At 37.2% G+C, this 24409-nt stretch overlaps 1 protein-coding gene across 12 annotated transcripts in view; it reads right to left on the bottom strand.

Annotated features, from left to right (window-relative positions):
* The window catches only part of MBNL1 (muscleblind like splicing regulator 1), a 205015-nt gene that overhangs the window by 132348 nt on the left and 48258 nt on the right, over positions 1 to 24409 (bottom strand). For 11 of the 12 annotated variants that reach the window (XR_006965711.1, XM_047099749.1, XM_047099751.1 and 8 more), the window contains exon 2: positions 16512 to 17543. Coding sequence is in view for 11 of the 12 variants with exons in the window: in XM_047099749.1 (XP_046955705.1) it covers positions 16512 to 16685 (174 nt within the window). In the remaining variant the exon portion in view is untranslated. Of the gene's footprint in view, positions 1 to 16511; positions 17544 to 17775; positions 18204 to 24409 lie in introns of those variants that run through there. The other variant, XM_047099750.1, reaches the window with a different exon arrangement.

The raw sequence follows: 24409 nt of genomic DNA, 5'->3' as shown, positions 1-24409 counted from the left end.
GCCAAATAAACCAGAGGTAAGAAAAGGTTGTAGATCAAAAGCCCTGGAAGATATTAACATAGGGACAGAGTGGTCCTTCTTCAATCGTTCTGAAGTAAATATATTCTGAAAATGTAAGCAAACAAACTTTGAGGTCATAATGTGAATAGGAAGGATTAATAAGGAGCACATTTATTGATACGAAAGTCACTTTCATTATCAGTATCTCAGTATTGTTTCCTGACCTAATACTTCTGTAAAAGAAAGAGAGAAAAAGAGAGAGACAGAGACAGAGAGAGAACGCACAAGTGCATGCTCTTCGACTGTTGGTATTATCTGTAGAGACTTGTCTGCTGGAAAATGTTTCTTTAACTTTGGTTTGGCTCCTACCTTGGAAGCTGATGGGAAATAAAAACTTTTCCATGGATTAGAGCCAACTGAGCTGCTAAAACAAAAGGTAACATTCATCAGAGAACCATGGTACTATGATCTCATTCTGAGGGTTAATTTTTTTTACATTAAGTGTGGGCTGTCTAAAGTTTAGAAAAGTCAAACGATTTATGTTAAAGAAACTAAGTAAATATCAGCCTTATCTTACATGCTGTTATATACACCGAAAAATATTTTTAACTGTGAAACATGAAACAGTAGATTAAAAAAAAAAAAAAAAACTCATTGGTTCCTAGCTTGATTATTTCACTTAACTTTCTCTCTTCACAATCTTCCCAAAATGTGAGTACCCCAGACAGGTATACATCCTACTTATTACTTCTACTTATATTCAATAATATGTAATTTCTTCATGAAACCATTCTTAAAGAGAAGTAAATTTTTATCAATAAAACTTGAACATCTGAGGGTGCTACCCCCCCCTTAATTTTTAAAAGAAAACCCCAGGTTTTACACATCTGCTCACTAAATATTAGATGACCATTTAATTCCAGGAAGGCCTCAGTGCATAATTTTTGGCATCTTCTAAAATGCTGAAAACAAATTTTATTTTCCTGCCCTTCTGTACTTTTTCCTGATTGTTTCACATGTTAAAAGCCTAAATAGCCAACTCAATTAAATAGACTGGAAGCATCTCCTTTGAACATATATTTGATCCTTTTTCAACATCAAGTAATACAACTAACTCATTACACGTACTAAATCAATGCACAGAACAGAATGGGTAATAATCGATATCCTTAACAAGAAGGCAGTGGCACGGCTTAGTAAATCAAACTGTAAATGCACAATTCATATTCTGAATTATATATAACAAAAATGCACACACTACTGCAAAGGAAAAGCTGAAGCTAGCTTGTAGGACACTAATAGGCTATATTATTCCTGAAGAACCAGTAAAATCAGGAGGCTGGGTTTTTCTCTTCTTCCTGCAAAAAGTGTATACTCTCCTATTTCAAACCAAAGTCAAAAGTCCCAAGCTTGTGAATTAGGCCAGCACCTTTAAAACCTTACAGAGAAAGAGACCATTTTACAGGGCTTGATTTGGATCCCTATCAATTCTGAGTCGCAGTGAAAGGGGGAAAATGAGGATGTGGTAACTAGAACATCATGGACTTGGCTACTTCTTTACACCTTTGAGGAAGTAAGTGGTAGATATTTTACCAAGTAAGCAACTCTATATGGGCATGGAAAGAATAAAGTAGGGATAGTGCAAATCATGAAAAAAATGGGACTTTAATATTTAATCTGCTACTCTGTGCTGGTACGTTATTGAATAAACATCAATTTTATTTTTGAAAAAAAGTCTTAGGTGAGTCTTTTAAGAAGAAATTTACATAAATAATATAGTGTCTGAAATATCAAATGTGAATTATTTATTTTAGACCAGCATAGAGCTAAAGAGGCATTAGTTTTAAATGAAATTAAATTTGGAACAGCTGGTTACAACCACTTTTTCATTCGTGGATAACTGCATTTAGAAATGGGTTTATATGTGCAGACAATGATACAAACACTGTATTTTACTAATATTACCCCACTGAGTTCAATGTCAAGTGATACACATGTTGAGAGGTTAAGGGGTATTTTCTCTTGATAACAGGTAAGTGAAAAACCTAGTATGTGATAATGCACATTTATACATCAAGATAAACATTGATTTTTAATTTTTTTTTATCAAATAATGGATAGATACCTTTGGTACAATATGCAAAATGGGTGACATTTTATTCTGACCAGAGGCACAGTTCCTCTTAATAGGGGGGGAAGGTAACGTAGACTGAATTTCAGCACCGAGATCAGAACAACACTAGCTGCTACCACTTATAGAGAATTTACACAGAGCGAGACACTGCATGAAGTGACCTGCATTATATAACCAATCTCACTGAATCCACACGAACCTTCAAAGCAGGTATTCTTAGCCTCATTTTATAGAGGAGGCGCAAAATGACTGACACAAAGTCAGTAGGAAGTAACTGGTGAAACCAAACCCAGATCCAGCTGAATTCACACTCTGAGCACTTAACCAGCTCTTACTCTTTGCCATAAATGTTTTTGTGTACAGCTTTTACAATTATTCCAAAGATCCCACTTTGATTCAAATTCCAACGTAACGTTGGGACTAAGTGAAAACCACCAATGGCCATATTCTCATTATTGCTGGCACAAGTATTTATTTGCTATAAAGTAATATTCATTATAAATTTCACCCCAAGGAAAAGAACACAGAGGCCAATCTAGACATTCAGAAAACACCAATCAAACAATCAATCAAGCCAACACTAAAGTCAATTCATGAAGAAAATGCCTAGAGAAATAAAATCAAAGGACAAAAAATACTGCTTTTTCCTGTGATCAGTTTTGTTCTAGACACAAAATAAGTTTGACTTCTATGCCAAGTTTGAATTTATATATCAAAGACAATTTTGTCAAAAATCTTTCTAATTGGCTGTCTGACTAAATTCATACATTCAAGAGAACAGCCCAAAGGCTTGGAGTTTCTCTAAGGAAAAGATCCTTATAACACTAGCTATTGATGTTAAAGGTTGTCTTTTTGTGGGCGCCTAGATGGTTCAGTCAGTTTAGCTTCTAACTTCTGCTCCAGTCAAGATCTCGGGGCTCCTGACAGGCCACAGCCTGCTTAGGATTCTAGCTCTCTTTTTTCCCTCTGCCACTCCCCCACTTGCACCTTCTCTCTCTCTCAAAATAAATAAACTTAAAAAAAGAAAGGTGTCTTCTTTCTTTTCTCCATGCTATCATTCATCCAATTGAACTGCTCTGTGAGGATATGTATTTCCCACAGAGCCTTTTAAACCATGTAATGAACACTAATATTTGAGATGCATCTCTTAGGGGCACCTGGGTGGCTCAGTTGGTTAAGCATCCGACTTCGGGTCAGGTCATGATCTCACGGTTCATGGGTCCGAGCCCCGCGTCAGGCTCTGCGCCGACAGCTCAGAGCCTGGAGCCTGCTTCAGATTCTGTGTCTCCCTCTCTCTCTGCCCCTCCCCTGCTCATCTCTGTCTCTCTCTGTCTCAAAAATAAATAAACATTAAAAAGAAAGATACATACATCTATTAATAGTCCAGGATTACAATTTAAACTGATATATACTAAATGCCCAGTAAGCCCAGGTATTTTACATTCTTAAATCCATGTTTTCCTGAGAGCAAGCATGCTTTCTGCCATATCACAAACAAAACGCAATCAGTGGTCCTAATATTCACAAAGTCATTTTTATTTCAATTACACAGAATGCAAAAATCTTAAAAAGAATACTGTGAAATATTTTACAATTAAGGTATACAGGGGCGCCTGGGTGGCACAAGCATCCAACTTCGGCTCAGGTCATGATCTCACAGTTCATGGGTTCAAGCCCCGCATCAGGCTCTGTGCTGACAGCTCAGTCTGGAGCCTGCTTCATATTCTGTGTCTCCCTCTCTCTACCCCTCCCTCGCTTGTGCTCTCTCTCAAAATAAATAAACATTAAAAAAACTAAAAATAATTAAGGTATTCAAAAGAAAACATTTCCTCTCATTGGATCTAAATAGTTCAGCCATATTAACATGGCAGGTATCAGGTAAATATACAAAAAACTAAAAGGGACTACTAAAATTTCATTCCTAGCTACTTTTTAAAATAGGATTTTTTTTAAAAAGTTATTATAAATACCTTAAGTGACACATCAAACATATAGACATTACAACACAACCCATTGCAGAAGAGGCAGGTGAATGGTTTCCTCTAGATTTTAATTTTACAGAGCATAACTTATAAAGACTCATGAAGGCTTTTAAGCGTATTTTTTGCACATTTCCAATATTATCATAAATGCACAGTAAAACTCTTAGGAATGAAATCTCAGCCTCTCACAAAACAATGTCTCATATATTAGAAAACTATGACTTATACTATTATTTTAAATAAGAAAGCATATTCTATTTTATGCAAAGAGAAAGGAGAGTTATGAAATGAAAACCTTACAAGCTTTGTCTTAGAATCCTGAAATTCTCATTTGTTTTTTCCCAAAGCATCCTATTATTCTGGTATCAGTCTGGCAGGGCTTACAAAATTCTACCTGATCTAAGGCTTATGTTCCCTATATTATCAGACTTCTAGTTAAAATTCTAATACAAATTTCCCATCTTAGGTGAAAAAATATTATTAGTGATTATTCAGGGATGGTTTTCTGAATTACGAAAAAGTGTGAGTGATCATGATTTAAAAAACAGAGGTGTCTTAAATGCAAGCAATTACAGTGACTCAACAAATACTTGCCCAATTATGTCTATCACTCTAACATGTGGACTCACAAATAACAAACGCTGTATTTCATACACATGAGATCACGGTGCCGTGCTTCATACTACTGCCAGCACAAACAAGTTCAAGTTAGAGTGAAGGCTGAAAGCTCAGCCTCTGAAGACAGGCTACCTGTGCGGAATCCCAGCTCAACTGCTTCCAGACTGTGCAACTCTGGACAGATTATTTAATCATTCTGAGGTCTCCACATGTTATCGAATCAATACATAATGATCAAATCAGGAAGTAAAACTAACCATGTCTATATGTGTTCCCTAAAAATCAATCTGACTCTAGTTGATCTTGGTAAATGATAGATCCTGATGATGGATCCATGTAAAAAATCAGTGGTGAACCCATTCTGCTTAATACAAACACACGGTTCCTCTTGCACACACATAACCATAGTTGAAACTTATCTGCTCTTCCTACGCAGACTATGTAAGAGTTTCCAATGTGTTTCTTAACAAACCTCCTCAGACACACATGAAGACATTTACTGTCTACTTATGTTTTACATGGGCAAATTTGTGGTCTACTGGGAAATTTTAAAGAACAGAAGAGTTAAAAGAATGTTTTATTATTCTATGATAATTTTAATCTTCATTGTACTTCTCTGAAGCTCAAAAGCTATCAACACCCAAAAAGGCAGGGGGGGCTTATGAGTCACTCACCCATGCAGCAGGATTGCCCGTCATAATGTCTGCTACATAGCAGGCTATAAATGACGAAATGAGGAGGAAGAATGGATTGTTTTCCTTTGGTTGATATGCAGAAGTGGCAAAAACTTTGGTCTGCAATTTCTTTAAATTCGTAAACTTTCAGTATAAAAATATGTTTCTGAAAAAACATTTCTCCTCCAGCATTATTTATCCTTAGTGAAAGATACAGAAGCCAAGAGTAGCTCAGAAAGATTTTTTAAAATAACAATTTTGCATTTCTCACTACACATACTTAATCCATCGTACGTTACATGTTAAGCTACTATACGTTAATTGTAGTTTAAACACTTTGTGGGAGCTACCTAAATAAACTCCACCAGGCAAAAACCTCAATGTAGATGACTCTTCTTCAGTGTAGGCAATGACTCGTTAGTTCATCTGAATGCAAGCTGACCTGTGTGTGTGTGTGTGTGTGTGTGTGTGTGTGTTTAAATATACTGGATTTTCTTATGTGGACATTTGTTTTCAATTTACTACTCTGCTGTGATTCATGGAAGGCAATGTCTTGCAGTAAAAATTCATAATAGCAAAGAAAAGTTCAACAAATAAAATCAGGATGCTAATCTTTTCTCATAGCTAGATTTAGATTTCATGAGTTTCCACTTAACCATGAAGAGATATGAGATAATGTGAAGAAAGACAGTTCATTCAGAATACAGATCTTTCTCAACAGGATTCTTTATATAAATAATGAATTCTTTAGTTACTTCTTTCTTCATGGTTCATTTCTGTGTTGTCTCCCTTAAAGGAGAAAAGGAGAATTGTTTTATGAAAAGCAATGTCATCTACCAAAGAGGAATCTTATTTCTGGCATGATAAATTTGGCTATGTTTTCTCAATCCCTCCCCCCCTTCTTTTTTTTTTTTTTTTTTTTAATTTGGCCCATTTGGTAAGCCAACACTCTTTAGTTTTAAAAGCTTCCTGGGATTGGGAGATGTAACTAGACTTATTTTCAGTCTATGAACGATTTTAGAATATTAGATGAGCAAAGATATCTGAAAGCAAATTATCGTCTGAATGCAGTAACATGGAAAAGAATGAATTACAGATGTAATTTATCCGTCACAAGCAGATCCTAAACACTGATTATGTCCGTGCTTGTGCAGAAAATTGAAAATGATAGAAAAGCTCCCCAGCTTTTCTAACTTTAATTTTCCATGTTTTACTTTGTGTAATTTACTGTCAACTATTAACAGCAGATGCTTCTTGCCTTATTTGAGAACAGCCTGGACATAAGTATAAGTGATTCTGAAACCCAGAAGCCTTACACAACAAGCCTGAATTTTATGCAGAGAGATCAATTCTAACTTAACTAAGGGCTGCTGGAAAGGAGGTGGGTGAGGGGTAGGCTAAAAGGGTGATGGTAATAAGGAGGGCACTTGTTGGGGTAAGCACTGGGTGTTATAGGGTTTTAAGTGATGAATCACTAAATTCTACTCCTGAAACCATTACTACACTATATGTTAACTAACTTGGATTTAAATAAAATTTAAAAATAAACAGAAAATAAAAATAAGTAAAATAAAAAAAAAAACATCAGCATTACTTCAATAATGTTAGAGTCTAAAAAAAAAAAAAAGAAATTCTAACTTAAGGCACCTGGAGTCCCATGGGGTCTTAAGAAAACAGAGTACTGGATCTCAACAGTGAATCTCAACCACACAGAAATTAAAAAGCAAATATGGCTGGGGCACCTGGGTGGCCCTGCCAGTGAAGCGTCCGACTTCAGCTCAGGTCATGATCTCGCAGCTCATGAGTTCAAGCCCTGTGTCTGACTGTGTGCTGACAGCTCAGAGCCTGGAGCCTGCTTTGGAGTCTGTGTCACCCTCTCTCTCTGCCCCTCCCCACCCCTCTCTCTCTAAAATAAATAAACACTAAAAAAAAATTTTTTTTTAAGTAATGTGGGGCTAAAATACAGGTGGTTCCCAACTGGCCAATGATGATCCAGGAACAGCAGTCCCAGTTTGGTAGCCCATGGCTGGGGGAACGCTCTTAATGGAGATTCTTCTATTCATCTCTTCCCACTTGAGGTCTGAGGGTTAGTAGTTGTGAGAGGGAAGGGAGGGGTAAAAAGAAAGATAAATCACCAGAGACATTTCTGTCTCCCTCCCCTTAGTTCCTTTTTCACAGACCCTCCAATTGCTGTTGAGAAGTTCCCCCTCCAAATTCCATCATCACTAACATACTGGTTTCCTTGTTAGCAATTAGCCCCTTAAGGACTTTTTCATATCTCTCCCAAAGTTTGACATAGAAGTGTTTCAATTATACTCCTTCTGGAATACTCGTCCCCAGACCTGCTATATGCCTTTCTTCTCATATCTGGGTCTTTATTGCTGATCCTTTCACTATACTCTGTGATAAAACAGCTAGAAAAAAATATATAATACATGTATTTTTTTTTAGTTTTGATATTTTCACGATCCACCAATGCTACTAGTAATTATAAAGCAACAGTATCAAAACAACGGCTACCCTTCAGAAAATTTCAGGAAAGAAAGAGAAAGGGAAGTAGCTGGTCACTAACATTAAGTTCCACAGTGGACCAGACTCACAACCAACAAGCTGGGCATTTGAAAAGAAAACAAGTTGAGCTTTTAGGGTGGGCAGGGGGCGGGGGGGGGGGGAGGATTAGTTGGAAGACACTGACAAAGAAGTCTTCCCACCCTGAATAAACTTTGGACTATAGTTCCGCATCCCACACCATCTTTAGTCCCTATTGATTGTGAGCCACTGCCCTGCTGAAAGCCAGTCCTGGGGAACAGGAGCAGCCCAAATATGGAGCTGGGGAGCCTCCTGCACTGCCTTGCAGAAAGCGTCCCAGGAGTTTGGGGAAAACCATCTCTCCTGCATGAGGCCCAAATGAATTTCTGGAGCACCAAAGTGAAACGTGAAATGTATCTTTCCCATTCAAACAGTTTGACAAGGCAGCTGAAGTCTTTGATACTGGTAATACTTATGATGTCTGATAAGATGGCCCTCATAATGCTTCTGTGGAGCTTCCTGGGTTTTCTTAATAACCGTATTTTCCAGGCTATTCTTTGCACTGGACTATAACTGGAGCATATCCTCTGGGTTACCTGGCTTCCCAGGGCTGGCCTGATCACTTAACCATGTTGCTTCTATGGGGAAATGCTTTCTAAACAATGAAAACTTGGAATATGGCTTTTTTTTTTAATTTTTTGTATACACTGGGCGATGGCTATATAGTTTCTACAATGACGACTTATTTAAGATGATTAATTTAAAACCTTTTTCCTATATGACCACGTATTTGGAACATGTAATATTTGAAAGGTGGGGGCATCTGCTATCTTGTGCTATCTTATACTCACTCATTGATCTGTTTTTTGACCTAAAATATAATTATTTTTTAGTATTTGCCATTTTAGGGTATATATTGTAAATCTGCCTTAAACATTAATTTTTATTCTTATGCACTCCTTTGTTGGATCCTTAGGGATATGGATATGTAAATTAAGAAGCAAAGTTTTACAGGAAAGTGGTCAAAAGTACAGGCTGTGAAATCAGGTTACCATGCTTGGAGTTCACATTTTACTAGCTGAGTGACCTTGTGCACATCACCTAACTTCTCTGTACCTTAGTGTGGTCACATGTAAAATCGTAGGAATATTAGTAACTGTCTCAAAAGAGTTTTCTGTGAGGACTAAATACTATGAAAAGATAAAAAGCACTGAAAATACTGACCAGCATATAGTAATTTTCAATATTACTTCATTTAATTTCATAGAAGAAGTAAAAATAAAATATATTTGTGGAAGAAGCAGAATTAGATATTAGAGTAACTACAGATTCTTCTGTCAAATAAAATCACTTGAGACCTGTTCTTATGATATGCATTCCTGTTATAGTTCAGTTATAAATAACAATATATAAAAATATGTCTTGGCAAAGCAAAAATAAAAAATAATTTTCTTTTTCTATATAAGTAAAAATCAATCTATGTGTGATATGCCAGGTTTTATTGACTAAAAATATCATGACTTCAAAGGGGGGTGGGGGGAAGACAACTCTGGTTCCAGGACAGTAGACTGATGATAGGTTTGCCAATATATGAATATATAAGTTTCTCTTCAGAGGTGGCCTCCCCTCAGCACCCCACCCCCACACCTAGGTATTTTTCAGTGTGAGTTACTTGATTCCAGATTTTTTCTGGAAAAAAAAAATTCTGTAACTCTTCCATCCCAGGGACTGCCCTCCTAAACGTCCATTCTCCCCTTCTACCTTATCCACCCAGAGGCACAATTTTAATCAGGACAATAGTAAAAGACTATAGTTCCCACAAAGGAGCAAAGGAAGAAAAAAAGAGAGGAGGGGCAACCAAGAAACAGACTCTTAACTATAGAGAACAAACTGATGGCTACCCGATGGGGGAAGGGTGAGGGGACAGGTAAAATAGGTAAAGGGGATGAAGAGTACAGTTATTATGATGAGCATATAGAATTGTTGAATCACCATATTATACACCTGAAACCAATGTAACACGGTATGTTACCTGTACTGCAATTAAAATTTAAAATTTTAATAAAAAACAAAAAAAAACAAAAAAACCCCGACTATAGCTCCCAGCTATCCTTGCTACCAAAATCAACCACTGAGAGACAAGAATAAGTCACTGGGAGAAGCTTGAGGGCTACTGTGCAAAGAAACCTAAGGAGGCTAAGCTGTGGTTTCCTTTGCCCTCACCTCTTTCTGCTTCCTGGAATGAAGATATGATGGCTGGTACTGTGTTGGACATCTTACAATTTTGAAATAATCCTAAGATTGGAACCCATGTGCTCCTCACAACTTAAGGGTGAAGACACCCCAGTTCTAGTGACTGGGGAGTCATCACATAGACTTGCACAACTGACTAAAAAATAAACCCTTTATCTGTTTATGTCACACGCCGGGGAGGGAAAGGTGCCTCTATTACTCAATGCTGGACACAATTCCTTAAAGACAAAATATCCAAGTAACTTCTCCGTAACTCCATAGAGAAATATAAAGAAGGATCAGACCCAACAGTTCTGAAGCTGGACCATTAGGAAGCTGGAAAGAACCAGAGATAACCCAAGGAGAATAAAAGCCAGAGACTGCCAAGGCCCAAAGGTATCCAAGAGACAGCCTTTCAATCAAATTATAATCCAGGAGGACTTGTAACTATCAGTATTTTTCAAAACCCAAGTTCTTATAATATAGAAAGTTTTATCTCAAACAACAAATCAGACTTTACTTCAAAGTGATAATCTTTCAACATGTGCCAAAAGAGAATGAATCATGCTGTAGGTGATGTGCATTTCAGGTTATTTGCATGAGAAATATATATTAGATAAAAACTCTGTAGTTGTTTATTATAAATGACTATTAGTGGGGCGCCTGGGTGGCTCAGTCAGTTAAGCGTCCGATTTCAGCCAGGTCACGATCTCGCGGTCCGTGAGTTTTTAAAAAAAAAACTTTAAAAAAAAATGACTATTAGAATAAGATATCCTCACCAGAATTACTCGTTTATAGTGCAATTCACAAGGAAATCACTATTGTAATAATTGATTATACTTTCAAACAGCTAAGTAATTCTAAGGAGCCTTTGCTTTCAGTTGCTTTTACCGAAGTTTCTGCATATTAACAACTATCATTAGTGCTAAATCAAAAACCATCTCTTTAGTTAATCCACTTCCACTGACTTAAAATTTTTGGCCTGTTAACATAGAAAATTGGTCCCTTATCTAAAAGCATGGAATGTGTGTTTGCCAAAGTTAAAAAAAAAAAAAAAAAAACTCAAAATTTCCTCAATGCTATGTCTTTGTAAGCAAATAAACTTTGTCTAAGACTGTGGGAAGGCAGATACATTGCTCAGCATGAAAGGTAACAGATTAGTGATGCTGATAGCTGAAATCCTCTACTTATCCTTGGCAAGGAAAATGACAGGATAAGCTTCCCAAACGAGGTCCCTAGGTGTCTGTGCCGGAACTGAGAAACATTCAATTTCTCACCTCTCGTGTGAACTGTGAGTACGTCACGCACATCCTGGATGGAAGATCTGCCCATGCCACATGGACTGTTTTAAGTCCATCACAGCCTTATACATGGAATTGTTTTGAGGCTATTTGTGGAGACTCAAAATTCTGCATTAGTTCAGAAATCTAAATTACAATCAAAGATTGAACTCAATTCTAAGTGCCACATTGCTTTAGGTTTAAATTGTTTGTCACACCTAGGAACTGAAGGAAGGTTTAACGAGAAAAAGAAAAATAGAAGCAGCGTACCAAAATCTTATGAAAGGAAAAAAATAACTAGTTTTAGAATTAGTGCCTTAAAGTAGCATGACTCAAAACATGACTTGAAATTTGTCCAAGTTTAAAAATCTTAACTCATTTAAAAAATGTTTTTCTAAAAAAAAATTCTAACTATAAGAATATAAATAGGTAAGTGAATAAAATTGTAAGCACTATCAAAGCAGCTATAGCTATTGAGAATTTCATTTAAAAAAAGATGCTTATCACCGTGCATTCACAGGGTATTCTTTACAAAGCTGTGAAGATTCTGCTCGGGGAATATAATTTGAACTCGTACATGATACGCATGGCTTCACACGTTATGCCTTATAGTTAGTTCATCTCCTAAGTTATAAGGGGAAACAAGATAGTCCCGTGTCAACCTGTCACTGAAAGACACACTGAATATGTACCTATAGAGTTACATGTATACATAATCATCCATCCAAGTTTTCATATCACATGGGAGATGCCATTAACAGAACAACAAACAGTAACAACAACAAAACGCTTGGTAGAAGTTACTCCAATTAGGAGCCTACTAAATCAAAGTTTTGATTCAAAATTTGCAAATATCTGAAATTTGTCTGAACTTCGCAAAAATCACTTTGGCAGGATTATCAAGTAAGTCAGTTTAAAAGATACGATGAAAAGACTTTGCCAGGAACTTAGAGCAGCAGCAACACAGGCAGTTGGCACGCTGAAAATACACTGTGCTCACGATGGAGGACCTCCTAAAATATAACTACAAAAACCTTCAGGACCACTTTATAATGTCCAGTTATGCCACCCTGTCCCTGTGTGACCAACTAGACACTTGATTTGCCTTACTGGCTCTAAATTTTCTAGTTGCTCATTTACCTGGATGTTTACGTATTTGTATATCTCCTAATAGCTGAATTCAATTATTCTGCTAGGTCGTTAGAGGCTCTTTAAATGTGTTCACTCAGGATCCTTGATTCCATGCTGCTCTGCAGTGGAATCTGACCCCTGATGTGTCTACAACAAATCTGATTGGCTGTGCTACCTGTATACACAAACGTGTATAATAGTGAAATGAATCCTTAATTATCTTAAACAAAACTGCATAATTTGATAAGAAAACAAGTGACTAAAGTTTTCAAAGATAAAAAAAATGCTAGATTTTCAGAAAATAGACAGTAAATACAAAGGTTATATAGCCCTTCCTCCAACATCTGAAAAATGAATGGACATTTAAAAAAGAATAATTCAGTAAGCAATAGTCATTTTGAGTTGATCACATGGTGAAAACATATTTTTGTGACAGCATAAATTACTTGACATCACAATAAAATACATTCTGTAGAGTTCCTTTAAATCAACTACCTATATTTTAGTTGAGCCATTATTACTGAAGAAAATAGGTAACTTGCCAATTTACTGTTATTTGAATCATTTCTTAAATACAATATTCTAATGGCAGCTTGCAGGGTTGACATTTTTCTTTCAGTTTTTTTCTCTTTGGTATCCCTTTCACAAGTCATAAGGAAAAAAAAAATCCTTTCCAGCATAAAATAATCTCTTTTCAAATGTTCAGGGTGTCTGAAATAGCCAAAACACTCAAATCTACAGTGTGTAAGCAATCTAATTCTCAATCTGAATATATTCTTAGACTGTTGTAAATTGTTATTGCGAGTATAAAACCAAAATTAAGTTAGAACGATCAAGCGCTTAAAATATTGTTTAATTTATAAACTAACACACATTATTACAGCTTCTGCTCTCTTATTGTTACCATTCTATTCCCAACATACTTAATAGATACATATATTCCTAATTATCATGTATTCTTACTTTACTTAGCAACACATCTATTATGACAAAGAATTCTGTTTTCATGTAGTAAATTTAATCTTATTACTTAAACTTTGAAATCAATAATACACCACTGAAATACCATCAGCTAATTTTCTTCCTATTACCTTTAGTAATATGCCAACTTATTTCTTTTGCATAAATACTGTCTTGAACTGTTCAACTTCTGTTTTTAATGAAACAAATTCTCCTCTTCTAAGTAGAAGTCTGCTATGGACGTAAGTCACCTGGGAGCCTGGCCAAAGTCTGAAACAGCACAGCTGAAGGGTACAGCCATTTCACAGGGTCCTCTCAGAGAGTATTTGGTTTGCTTTCCTAACTTGCTAAAAATAGTAGATTACACAGGCTACCTCCATCTCACGGCTCAAGAAGTCACAAAAGGCTGGACTATGGATTGTAGACATACATACAACACATTTTATTAAAGAAGTGAGAATATTACACGTTTTCTAAATTCCTTCCGTTTACTCTCCGAGACAACACAAATGATCTAGTGGTTACTGGCATGGAATTTTGCTCCTAAGGCTTCCAAATTTCAGAACTTCAAGCACGAGTCATGGAGTTACCTTAACTGTTTTAAAATACGTTTTTGATCTATTTTAGTCACCAAATTGAATACAGCAAGACAGCTATCTAAAAGCCAGGACTCTAAATACTGTATTAAGAATCACAGAATGTGTTGGTTATAAATACATGTCTACCAAAGGTAGGTTTGGAAACATGAATACGTAATTACATATTCAAAATGTGTTAAATGAATTCTTAATATAGTCATTTCACTAACATTTCAGGAGCTATTGTTCCTGCTATGAACCTCCACACAAAGTTGTGTTTATGTTTTTCCTCTTGTTCAAATCAAAATATTTTACCAAGTTTTAGACACTATAAATTAAATTTCAGTTTCTCATAGAAACAAAGAATAAGGACAAAGTTTGCATTGATTAGCTGCTATAATGCGTTCATTTCATAAGTAAATTTAAATCCTAAAATTACTTGCTATTAAAAAAAAAAAAAGTCCTTGATGTGGCAGTTGAATCTTGTTAACCACACAGCAATGCTGCCGTTTTACTCAAAGGGAGCCTGTTCTGTGTCCACAAGTGAGCAGCCACTAAAAAAATATTTTGAGATGGAAAAATAGCAACTGAATTTTAATGTTTCACAATGTTTCCAAATGCTGGGGAGGCAGGTCTTCTGTGAAACCACTCAATGTCACAGCCAAGTTTAATGTCCTTCATTTTGTAGCTACGAGTGCACCATCAACTGTCTGTAGGATTAAAAATTGGATTTACTAGTAATTGGGTCAAAACAGGGTTACTTATGGACACAGCTGGTTACCGACAAGGGTAATTAGCCCTTTGCCCCTCATTTTACGGGTCCCCGTCTCTAATTACACCTAAATTCAGTCAGCAGGAATTTAGGAATACATAGTCACAAAGGTACAAACCACTGTGCCCTTCATTGATGCCTTTCAAAGGAAAGAAAAAGGCCTCATGGTAATCTATAACTTCTGGCTTATTGATCTTTAGGACTATGACATTAACAATAATATAACACTGTAAGATATCTTTGTTGTTGTGAATGCCTCCTTTGATATCCCACTCTGAAGATAATATCCTTGAGTCTTTGGTGAAAACTTTAGCAAAGTAAGCAGCCCAACTGAGCCAAGAAGCAATTAACTGCAATAGTCAACTCATAAGCTAACCCATATAACAAACACATCAGGGTGAGTTATGAGTTAACGTTTGGGTTGACTATATCAGTTAATTCACCCCATGTTATTAAAGAAAGCATTTTTATTACAATAGGAGGTTTTGTTTTGTTTTGTTTGCAAAAGACAAGATGGATGTATGAAAGTTTTACTTCTCTACAGATGCAGAAATGATCGTGACGCCTCTCTCACGAGTTCAAAGAGTGAATTATACTGACACATTAGTATTCAAAGCCAATTCAATTAAACCAAGTAAGTAGAAAGTACCCAGGGATCTTCACATATCTAGTCTTGACCTTGCATGTCAGAATAAGGATACAATATCATGCTACCTTTTAAAAAGCCCATTTTCAAACTTGACACCTGAACTACGAAGCAATGACATTTTTGAATGTCAAGATACACTAAAGTGGATCTCTCAGTACTATGGTGCCCACAAAAGCTTAACTTTTAACACTTCTAGCTGAGACAGTTACAAATTTTAAAATAATCAGGATCCAAAAAAAATGAACTAAGTTGTTTTACATTAGAATTTTACAAACTAAAAAAAACAAAACAAAACAAAACAAAACAAAACAAAAAAAGCCTCCAAATAATACTACTTAAAAGTTTCCACTCATTTATAAAACTCAACATTCAACAAAGTTTATGCCTCAGATAGGGTACTGTAGCAACAGCAGCAGAACCTTACTTCTATATTTTCCACAAAATGCATTGATTCTGGCTTTAAAATAATATGCTTATACAATAAAAAGGAGACCCATAATATTAAAATGTTAATATAAAAAGTCTATCCAAGTTTTACTGCCAGGAAATCTGTTCTTTTACAAAGGTAACAGCAACTTTACAAACAAGGAAAAACAAATCATCTTCATTCAGCTATTGCCATGGCCTCGTATAGACCATGCATATGCTAACACACATATTTACCTACATTTACTATTCCTATAGACATCGACATTGCTATGACTAAGTTAAAAGTATGCGGACACTTTCTGTTTTAGAAAAACATCATTACATCAAAGGACTGATAAAGTTATTCATAACAAACAAAGTTTGGCCAGAGTTGGTGCCATTGCTTCTCAATAAAGTCCCCCACCCCAAAAGCATCCATAAGAAGACACCATAGAACTAAACTATTAACAAAGCAATCCATCATTCCAAACTCGGTGGACTATGCGTCCATATCCCCTTGATTCAATCATTGTGTATCCTTAAAATAATATAATATTTACTCACTTTCAATGAATCAAAGCAGGCGATTACTCGTCCATTTTCAACTTGGCAGCTTTTCGAAGGATGTGCAAATTTACATTCCGTGTCTGGCCGTGAGCAAGTCCCCCTTTGGAACTCTCTACATACTTCCAGTGTTAGCCATTTTGTGTCCCGAATTGGTGTGACACTAACAGCCATGTTTAGATTTTACAGGTAGTTAAATTTTGCAGTGAAACCAACAGACCCAGCCCCCCACAAAAAAATAAAAATAAAAATAAACCCAGCAACAACCAAAAAAAAAAAAAAAACACCAAAAAAAAAAAAAAACCTCAAAAAGCTGAACTGATAAGACTGTAAAAGGCTGATGAAAATGTCCCCTCCAAAATACTTTTTTCCCCACTCCCTGCTTTAAAAGTACATGGAAAACTGTGTTGTCAATATCAAGGAAAAGATCTCCCACTAGAAATTCACAGCATGAAACTGTTAATTCAAGAGGTTTTGGTTTACAGAGAAATACTAGAATCGTAAGTAGATGAACGTTTAAAAGTAGGGCCTCGGATCAGCCTTGTGCTCTCAGTAACCCCTTCCCAGTGCCAATTTGGAGCCCAAAATGCAAGCATGAAAACGTGGCAGACCCTTTGACACCGAATTTCCAAGCTGCTTTCAGCAAAGTTGTCTGAAAGGGAATCTCCTCACAGCTGAATTTGCAATGGAGTTTGGTGGTGCAATCGGTATTGATTAGTTTGGCATAGACAGATGCAGCAGTTTAGAGCAAATCGAGAAACTGATTTTTTTTTCCTCCTTGATTTCCTGGCAGAAGAGATCTGACTTTTTCAGCAAACTTTTCTTTTAAAACTAAAGCAGCCTAGGGCAATGCCAGATACTTAGAGCTTTTGTCTTGATTATAAGTAGAAATGGGGGTGTCTGGGCTAGAAGTGGAGGGTGGATGTGCTGTCGTCACAGTCTAGCTGGCAGCAAGCAAGGCAAAAGCAGAGACTGCTCTAGAAGCGGGTCCAAGCAGCAGAGACGTCAGGAAAGGCACTTCTTAGTACCAACCTGTAGAAAAAAGAGATAGGTTAAGATTTACTAAGTAGCACTTCACTGATGTCCTACAGTATCACAACCTTGCCATGTGCTACCAGACTAAGTAATATTCAAGTCAGCTTCTCTCTCTCTCTGTCTCTCTCTCTGTCTCTGTCTCTCTCTCTCTCTCTCTCTCTCTCTCTCTCTCTCTCTCTCACACACACACACACACACACACACACACACACACACACACAATACTTACAGTGAGGCATATTGCAGCCAGCCATCGTAGATTTATTAAAAAAAGGGGCCGTTTCCCCTTGTGAAGCAATGCATGATAGAGAGATAACCAATCACAGATAGTGTTGCAGCAATATTCTGGGCAGAAAGCCAATAGTGTGGGTTGTCTTATGAAAGGTCGCGCCTGTCAGACGTTCATTACTATGCTATAAGCACAGAAAATGTCCATCAGATGTGACTTATTCCACTGCAAGAGGACGAGCATGTGGGTTTTGAATTTACCCAACATGCAGTTAGTGGACTAAACCATGTTAGTTTCCAAACAGCTTCCAAGACAAGTCCAAGCACTTGAAGATCATCGCCGGGGAATAAAAAGCAAGGTTTAAAAATTGCAGCTGACTTCCAAGCTGCTTTTCCCTCCGGCTCTGCGCAGGGACGGGCACTGAACAGCCTGCTCCTGCTGTCCTGACACGTGAATAAAAAAGGAAAGGGGTGTTTACAAATGGTACATTCTCCTGACCTATCCAATTCACTTCCTTCTAAAGCCCAAGTCCTGCCCCTCCACTGAAAGCAGCACTCATACTGTAAAACTATTCCATTCAGCCGGCAGACACTTTGTCAATATATCACAGGCGGGCGAGATAGGAACAAAAGCATCCTTTATTTGAACATTTTTTAAGCAGAAGCTGAGGTCATGTGGGGGAAAAAAGGAGTGTAGTGTTGTCAGTGTGTCTGGCAAATGTGAAGTCAACCTCAGGGGGGAGAGTGATTCCATCGCAGAAACATTAAATATTAAGTGAGCAATTTGATTTGGGCAGCGTGATGTACTTCAGAGGTACGGAGGAAGCCAGAGGTTGGGGGTTGGGGGATCCCCTGTTGCCTAATGATCTATGAACTGGGAAGTACAAGACTGCTCGTTATAGCAGGGTATTTTTGCTTTTAACAACTTACTTTCTTTTTCAGTCAGGATGGAAAAACTTTCAGAAAATGCTTAGTAGTTATAGAAACAAAAGTACACATATCTTTTGAGTGTTACCAACAAAGGAAACAAAGCTTTAATAACTCCAAAAGTTTCACACTCCAAAGAGGCAATGGCACAATACAATAAATAGTGTTTGATCACACTTACTTCTTCAAAGGCCAAATACGGTCAATTGGAAACTGGAATATAGAATATGAATGTAGAAACGTAGAACATATATATAGACAGATAGATATCTAGCAGAATTTTTAAAAATTTATTTTAGGATTAATACAGCCACTCTTAATACTAATTAAAAAAAAAAAACAAAAAAAAAAAAACAAAAAAAACAACAGATACCAGGTAGGTGAAATACTGTAGTAAGACTACAACTTTTGAGAAAAGTTCTAAAGAACCAACTCATACCAATGCTCAAGAAGTACTTTTGTTTTCAAAAAAGTTTCTGGTTCTAATTTCTGGTTGTAGAAAAACAAAGTTGAGTCAGTCGTAAACTCAAAGATTCACCCACCCTTCTGGATTTTTGCTCCACATTCAGAATTTCTCAACTATTTTGTACCTTCAGCATGTACCCATCTGTGGTCAACAACCCCTGTTGTCTTTCTTGCTAAAATTTTCAAGCACTTCACCTGCAACCATACACCTCCTTTGGAAGCCAGCTAAGAGATCGCTTCCTCCAAGAAACTTCCAAAATGTTGCTTTATCCATCCCTGCCCACTCATCATTAACATGTCTTTTCTGAATTACTTTGGCATCCCTATACAGTGTGTTGTTTGCTTATATGTATGACCCACGAAACTATATGTTTCCCCAAACAGAAATAAACCCACTCACCTCATAACCCCAATGCCCAGCACAGGGATGGAAAATGTATGGAGCTCCATAACTTGGGTAATTAAAGGACTGATTACTATATCTGTACTGGAATGACCTCTAGGGCACAAAAATATGCAAACACATGCATGAACAACCATATGAACCACACATGAACACAAACACACACCTGAAAACACACACACACACCCATCAGTGTCTCTATCAATTACTATATCCCAGGGTCACTTAGACCCTCCTGCTGTCTAGGAATCCTCCCCCAGCCCTGGACAGCTCCCTCTGACATTCCATAGGACAGCTTTTTGAAAACTTCAACACTTTCAAGCCCCTTCTCTTCCATATTCTGCTAACAGCAGACAATGATCTTCTGTGAAACAAATATTTCATAGGAGCCCTTAGGCAAGAACTCCCTGTCACCTTCCTGCCACCCATTTTTACACTATCTTTCTGCATCTTTCTTTTGGTCTCCCAGTTGTCCCTCCCCTTGCACACGGTCAGGCTTCCACCTTCACTCGTTCCTTCTCAAAACATCTTTCTCTTCACATTCCTTCTTCTACCTTCGAATGACCTGCCTTACCTCAACTCTTTCTCTCGGTCCTCAACATGCTGAAATAGCTCCAAAATAGAAGAGGCGGCAGGGAAGGAGAAAGGGACCCCGCCTAGCTATGCATCCTCCCCTCCCTAATACTCTTAATCAGCTGTTCCCAGACCAAGGGCTAAAGAGCCATCTACACATGCCGTTCTTCTGCTTCTTCCGTTTTGAATCTGTATCACTGTGACCTCCCCACTCATTACTTTACTGTTAAGCAATGGCCGACAAAACTCCAACTGAAGCCAAATCCAAAGACTATGCTAGTCTTTATCTTTACTTGACCTCCACCAGCTCCCTGTTAAAGGTTTCCTCTCGTCTTGAACTGACACATTCTGTCCTTTTGGTTTCTCTCACTGCTGCCCCTCTAGTATCTTCCCACATAGAAAAGAGCTGCCAGGAGCTGGGGAAGGTTCTTGGCACATGCCATGCTGTTGTGGGCTCCTGGGACTTGTTACGAGCTAGCCCTTTGTTTGGTTTGACACGTACGTCCTCACCCCTTCAACCTGGTAAATCTCTTCTCCTTGTTTAAGCTGCTATTCAAATATCACCTTCTCTCTAAGGCTGGGCCAACTATGCCAAACATTGTTCCATCTCAGGATATTCTCAGTACTTTTTATCTCCTGGTGCTTTTACCCCCAAAGTTATAAATTCCCTGACAACAGGATCTATTGCCATTTTTTTTTATCCCAGTTCCTGGAATATAATAGTTGTGTTTAAAATATTTGATAAATGAATATTTTATTCAAATTGACAGAATAGACATGTATATAAAGGACATGTCCCTAACAGCAAGGAAATATTTCGTCATAATCTATGGGGACCAAACAACATGAGAAAGGATAATGGTACCCTCAGGAATACCTTTGCTGGTTGGTGGTTATGTCTACAGACAACCACAGAATCAATTTCTAAAGTTGATTATTTTTCCTTTTTGATATGTTACAGGCTTAATCTCACTCAAGCATAAAATATCCTTTAATTAAAATGTTTGCAAATGGGTATTCTGGATATTTTTTATTTTCTGTAGCAGAGATACTCTAGTCACTTCAAAAAGGGTTATCAACAGAATTACAGATATATACGTATTGGTAAACTGAAAATACTACTTACTTGTAAAATATATAGGCAAATGTGATAATCAAAGTGTTTATAGTTATCTAGGCACAGAGCCCGAGCAATCAAAATGGACACCAACCTTTATGCATTATTAGTGTAGCTGCACCTGCCAATGTGGGTTCCAGTCCTTGATACAGACCACCAGGGGGTAATGACCTGAGATTATACCTAAATTACTGATATCAGATTATGGTCTTGTACTCTTTCTCTTTATTCAAACAGAAGGGTTTCAGGGAAGACTGGAAATCTTCATAATTGAAGGTTTTGGTAAATTAAGAGGGTATAGGATTTGGATCAATACTAAATTTCCAAAACACTGTTTCAACTAATAATGGATTTTTATTCTATAGAGAGAGACAATGTTTAAAAGTATGTGGGTAATGTCCAGATTGTGAGAATTATTACAAACATGTTTGCTCTAAAAATGTGTTGTTTGTAAATAATTACTGAAGAAAATATTTCTCCGGTAAAGGTATTTACTAACAGATAAATTGCTTCTCAGGTAAATTTCTGACCTATATTTCGACATATTATAATAAACTTCCCTGAACAAAAAAAAAAAAAAGATTGGAGAATAGTTTTACTGTAAGAATCAAACTTTTTTAAAACCTACATAATAAGCCCTCTTTTACCAAATGATCAAATTCCTAACACTAAAGAGCTCCTCATTATGCAACACGTCCTACAAATAAGTATATTCTGCTATAAGAACCAAGAACAGTGCACTCTCCTTGAGTGATTATCAGAAATCACATATACTTTCTACTTTAAGTTATGGAGGGGGAAATAGAATAGAAAGGAAAAGAAGAAAATATAAAGATAGAGGAAAGGAAGCTAAGAAAAGGACCAAGGATAAAGTAAAAAAGTGTGGGAAATTAGTAATAATGAATCTCACAGCAACTGATGCATATTAGCATGAAAACTGACAGCGGATGGCTTCATATAAATAGCTATTTAAGGGTTGCATACATACTGCAATAGAGGATAAGCAGACACTTACAAGGCAGGAGTATGAAATTCTGTTTTGGAGAACTGGATGGCCTCTATGAGCATGGTTAAATTTCTTAGTCATATAACAATCATGTAACAATCATTTCAGTTCTTCTGAACCAAATATAGGCACTTCGGTCCTACTGCATCCCAGAGTAGTTAGCTGGGAATTTGGGGGACTTTTTTCATAAGCTTTTGATTTTGAAACAGCTTACATATTGAGGAAGTTAACAGAGTAATTACTTGAGGGTTTGTTTGTTTTTTTTAATTTACTAAGACAGCTTTAATCTCACTGGAAAAGATAGCCAACTTCATCATTTAATGTTCGAAGGTGACAAGAAGCGGCCCCTTGCCCCAAACCATAACTCCCCACCCCCACCCCCCACCCCAGGATCACTGATGTCAACAAGTCCATAATTAGCAATGCATTACTTCAGGGAATTAACTCCTGGTACAATTTTGCCCAGGGCTTGCCCCAAATATTAACAGAGATTTCAGTATACAAACCAACTAATCATTTCAGGAAGCTGTACAGCCATTTCTCTACTCATTAAGGTACTAAATAGAGTAACAAGGCCATTAAGTTATTACATGGGGAAAACCATGGTCTGAATGGGTTAATGCAGTCTTCAGCAGTATTCAACTCCATATAACAAAAAGCTGAGATCAGTGTTTCTCAGCAAGGGGTAAGCACAGTACTGGTAGCACCCATGGCAATTTTAAGTGATGCAGAAACAACATAATTTTAATAGATGCATCAGAATGCAAAAACTAGTTCATGAGCCTGTGATTACATGCATATCATAACTTAGAAAGAAGCTAACATTTAATATAGTAATTTACGAGACTATTATAAAAAAAGCTTAAGTAAATATATTGACAACATCATGAAAGAGATACGCAAATAACTGAAGTTTTAGAAACACTGCCGAGAAAAAAGGTAACTTTCAACCACACATCCTCTGGAATGGCATGCCTACTGTCAAGATGGTCTGCCAGTCTGACATTGCACGGGCTTAGGGTCACAAAGAAAGGGAAGTTTACTAACTCAAATAAGTCATCTACTGTCTGTCAAAGCATTCCTTTAAAATTCTAGTGGGCTCAGCGTACCTGGGTGGCTCAGGCAGCTGAGCGTGGAACTTTTGACTTCACTCAGGTCATGATCCCAGGGTCATGGGATCAAGCCTAGTGTCAAGCTCTATGCTGGGCGTAGTCCCTGCCTAAGATTCTTTCCCTGTCTTCCCTCTGCCCCCTCCCTGCTAGTGCACAGGTGCACCTTCCCTCTCTCTCCCTCCCTCCCTCCCTCCCTCTCTCTCTCTCTCTCTCTCTCTTCCCCTCTCAAAAATAAATAAACAAATAAAATTCCGATAGGCTCAATTCCCTAATCATCAAGTGGTCCCTTACCAGAAGGATAATGAAGGAGTGCTGGTTAGGAAACACACTATTGCCAAAGATCAGAATTTCAAAAGCAACTCGCTAAACTGCCTCAAATTAGGAAATGATTATTGTCCCTTCTGCATTTTATATATAAGACCACCAAATAAAAAAGGAAGCCTCTGTGCAATTAAAAAGCAAACTTTGACTTGATTCCCGTTTCAGGCAAAATTTTTTAAAAAATGAAAAGGCTTAAGATCATCAGAAGATAAATATTACAACAGTGGGCTGTACTTTGTGTACATGGTCACTAGCTTCGTACCTAATTAGATCCTCATCCAGTCCTTACTACAAAGTTATCTTCCTGGAAGCTTTTGCAGCCACTATCAATTTAAGTCACTATCAAAACTTCTCTGCTTCTCAACACAAGCCCAGACTTGCCAGATCTTTGCCTTGCTTTATTTTTCTTCAGAGCACTTGTCAGTATTTGGTGTAATATTACATGCCTATCTTTCTACTTGCTTATCTTCTACCTTTGCATTAAAATCTAAGCTCCACGAGAGCAGGCAGTTGTCAAGCCAGTCCTCCCCTAAATAGCCGGCACCAAAACAGTGCCTGGCTCAGAAGCCAGCAACCTACCAGGACACTAGTTTACAACTATGATCTACAAAGTTACAATGCCCATTTGATACATTGGCAATGTCACCTTTATAACTGAATAAAACCAGCCTCAAACTCCACTCACTGGAAAGAAGACATCAGGCAGTGAAG

This window comes from Lynx rufus, unplaced genomic scaffold, assembly GCF_022079265.1.
Source record: "Lynx rufus isolate CCGP_SWC_20201006 ecotype Redwood Valley unplaced genomic scaffold, mLynRuf1.p SCAF_5, whole genome shotgun sequence".
NCBI classification, from domain to species: domain Eukaryota; kingdom Metazoa; phylum Chordata; class Mammalia; order Carnivora; family Felidae; genus Lynx; species Lynx rufus.
Note: the sequence above shows the minus strand (reverse complement) of the source record. Positions and strands in the feature narration are given on the sequence as shown.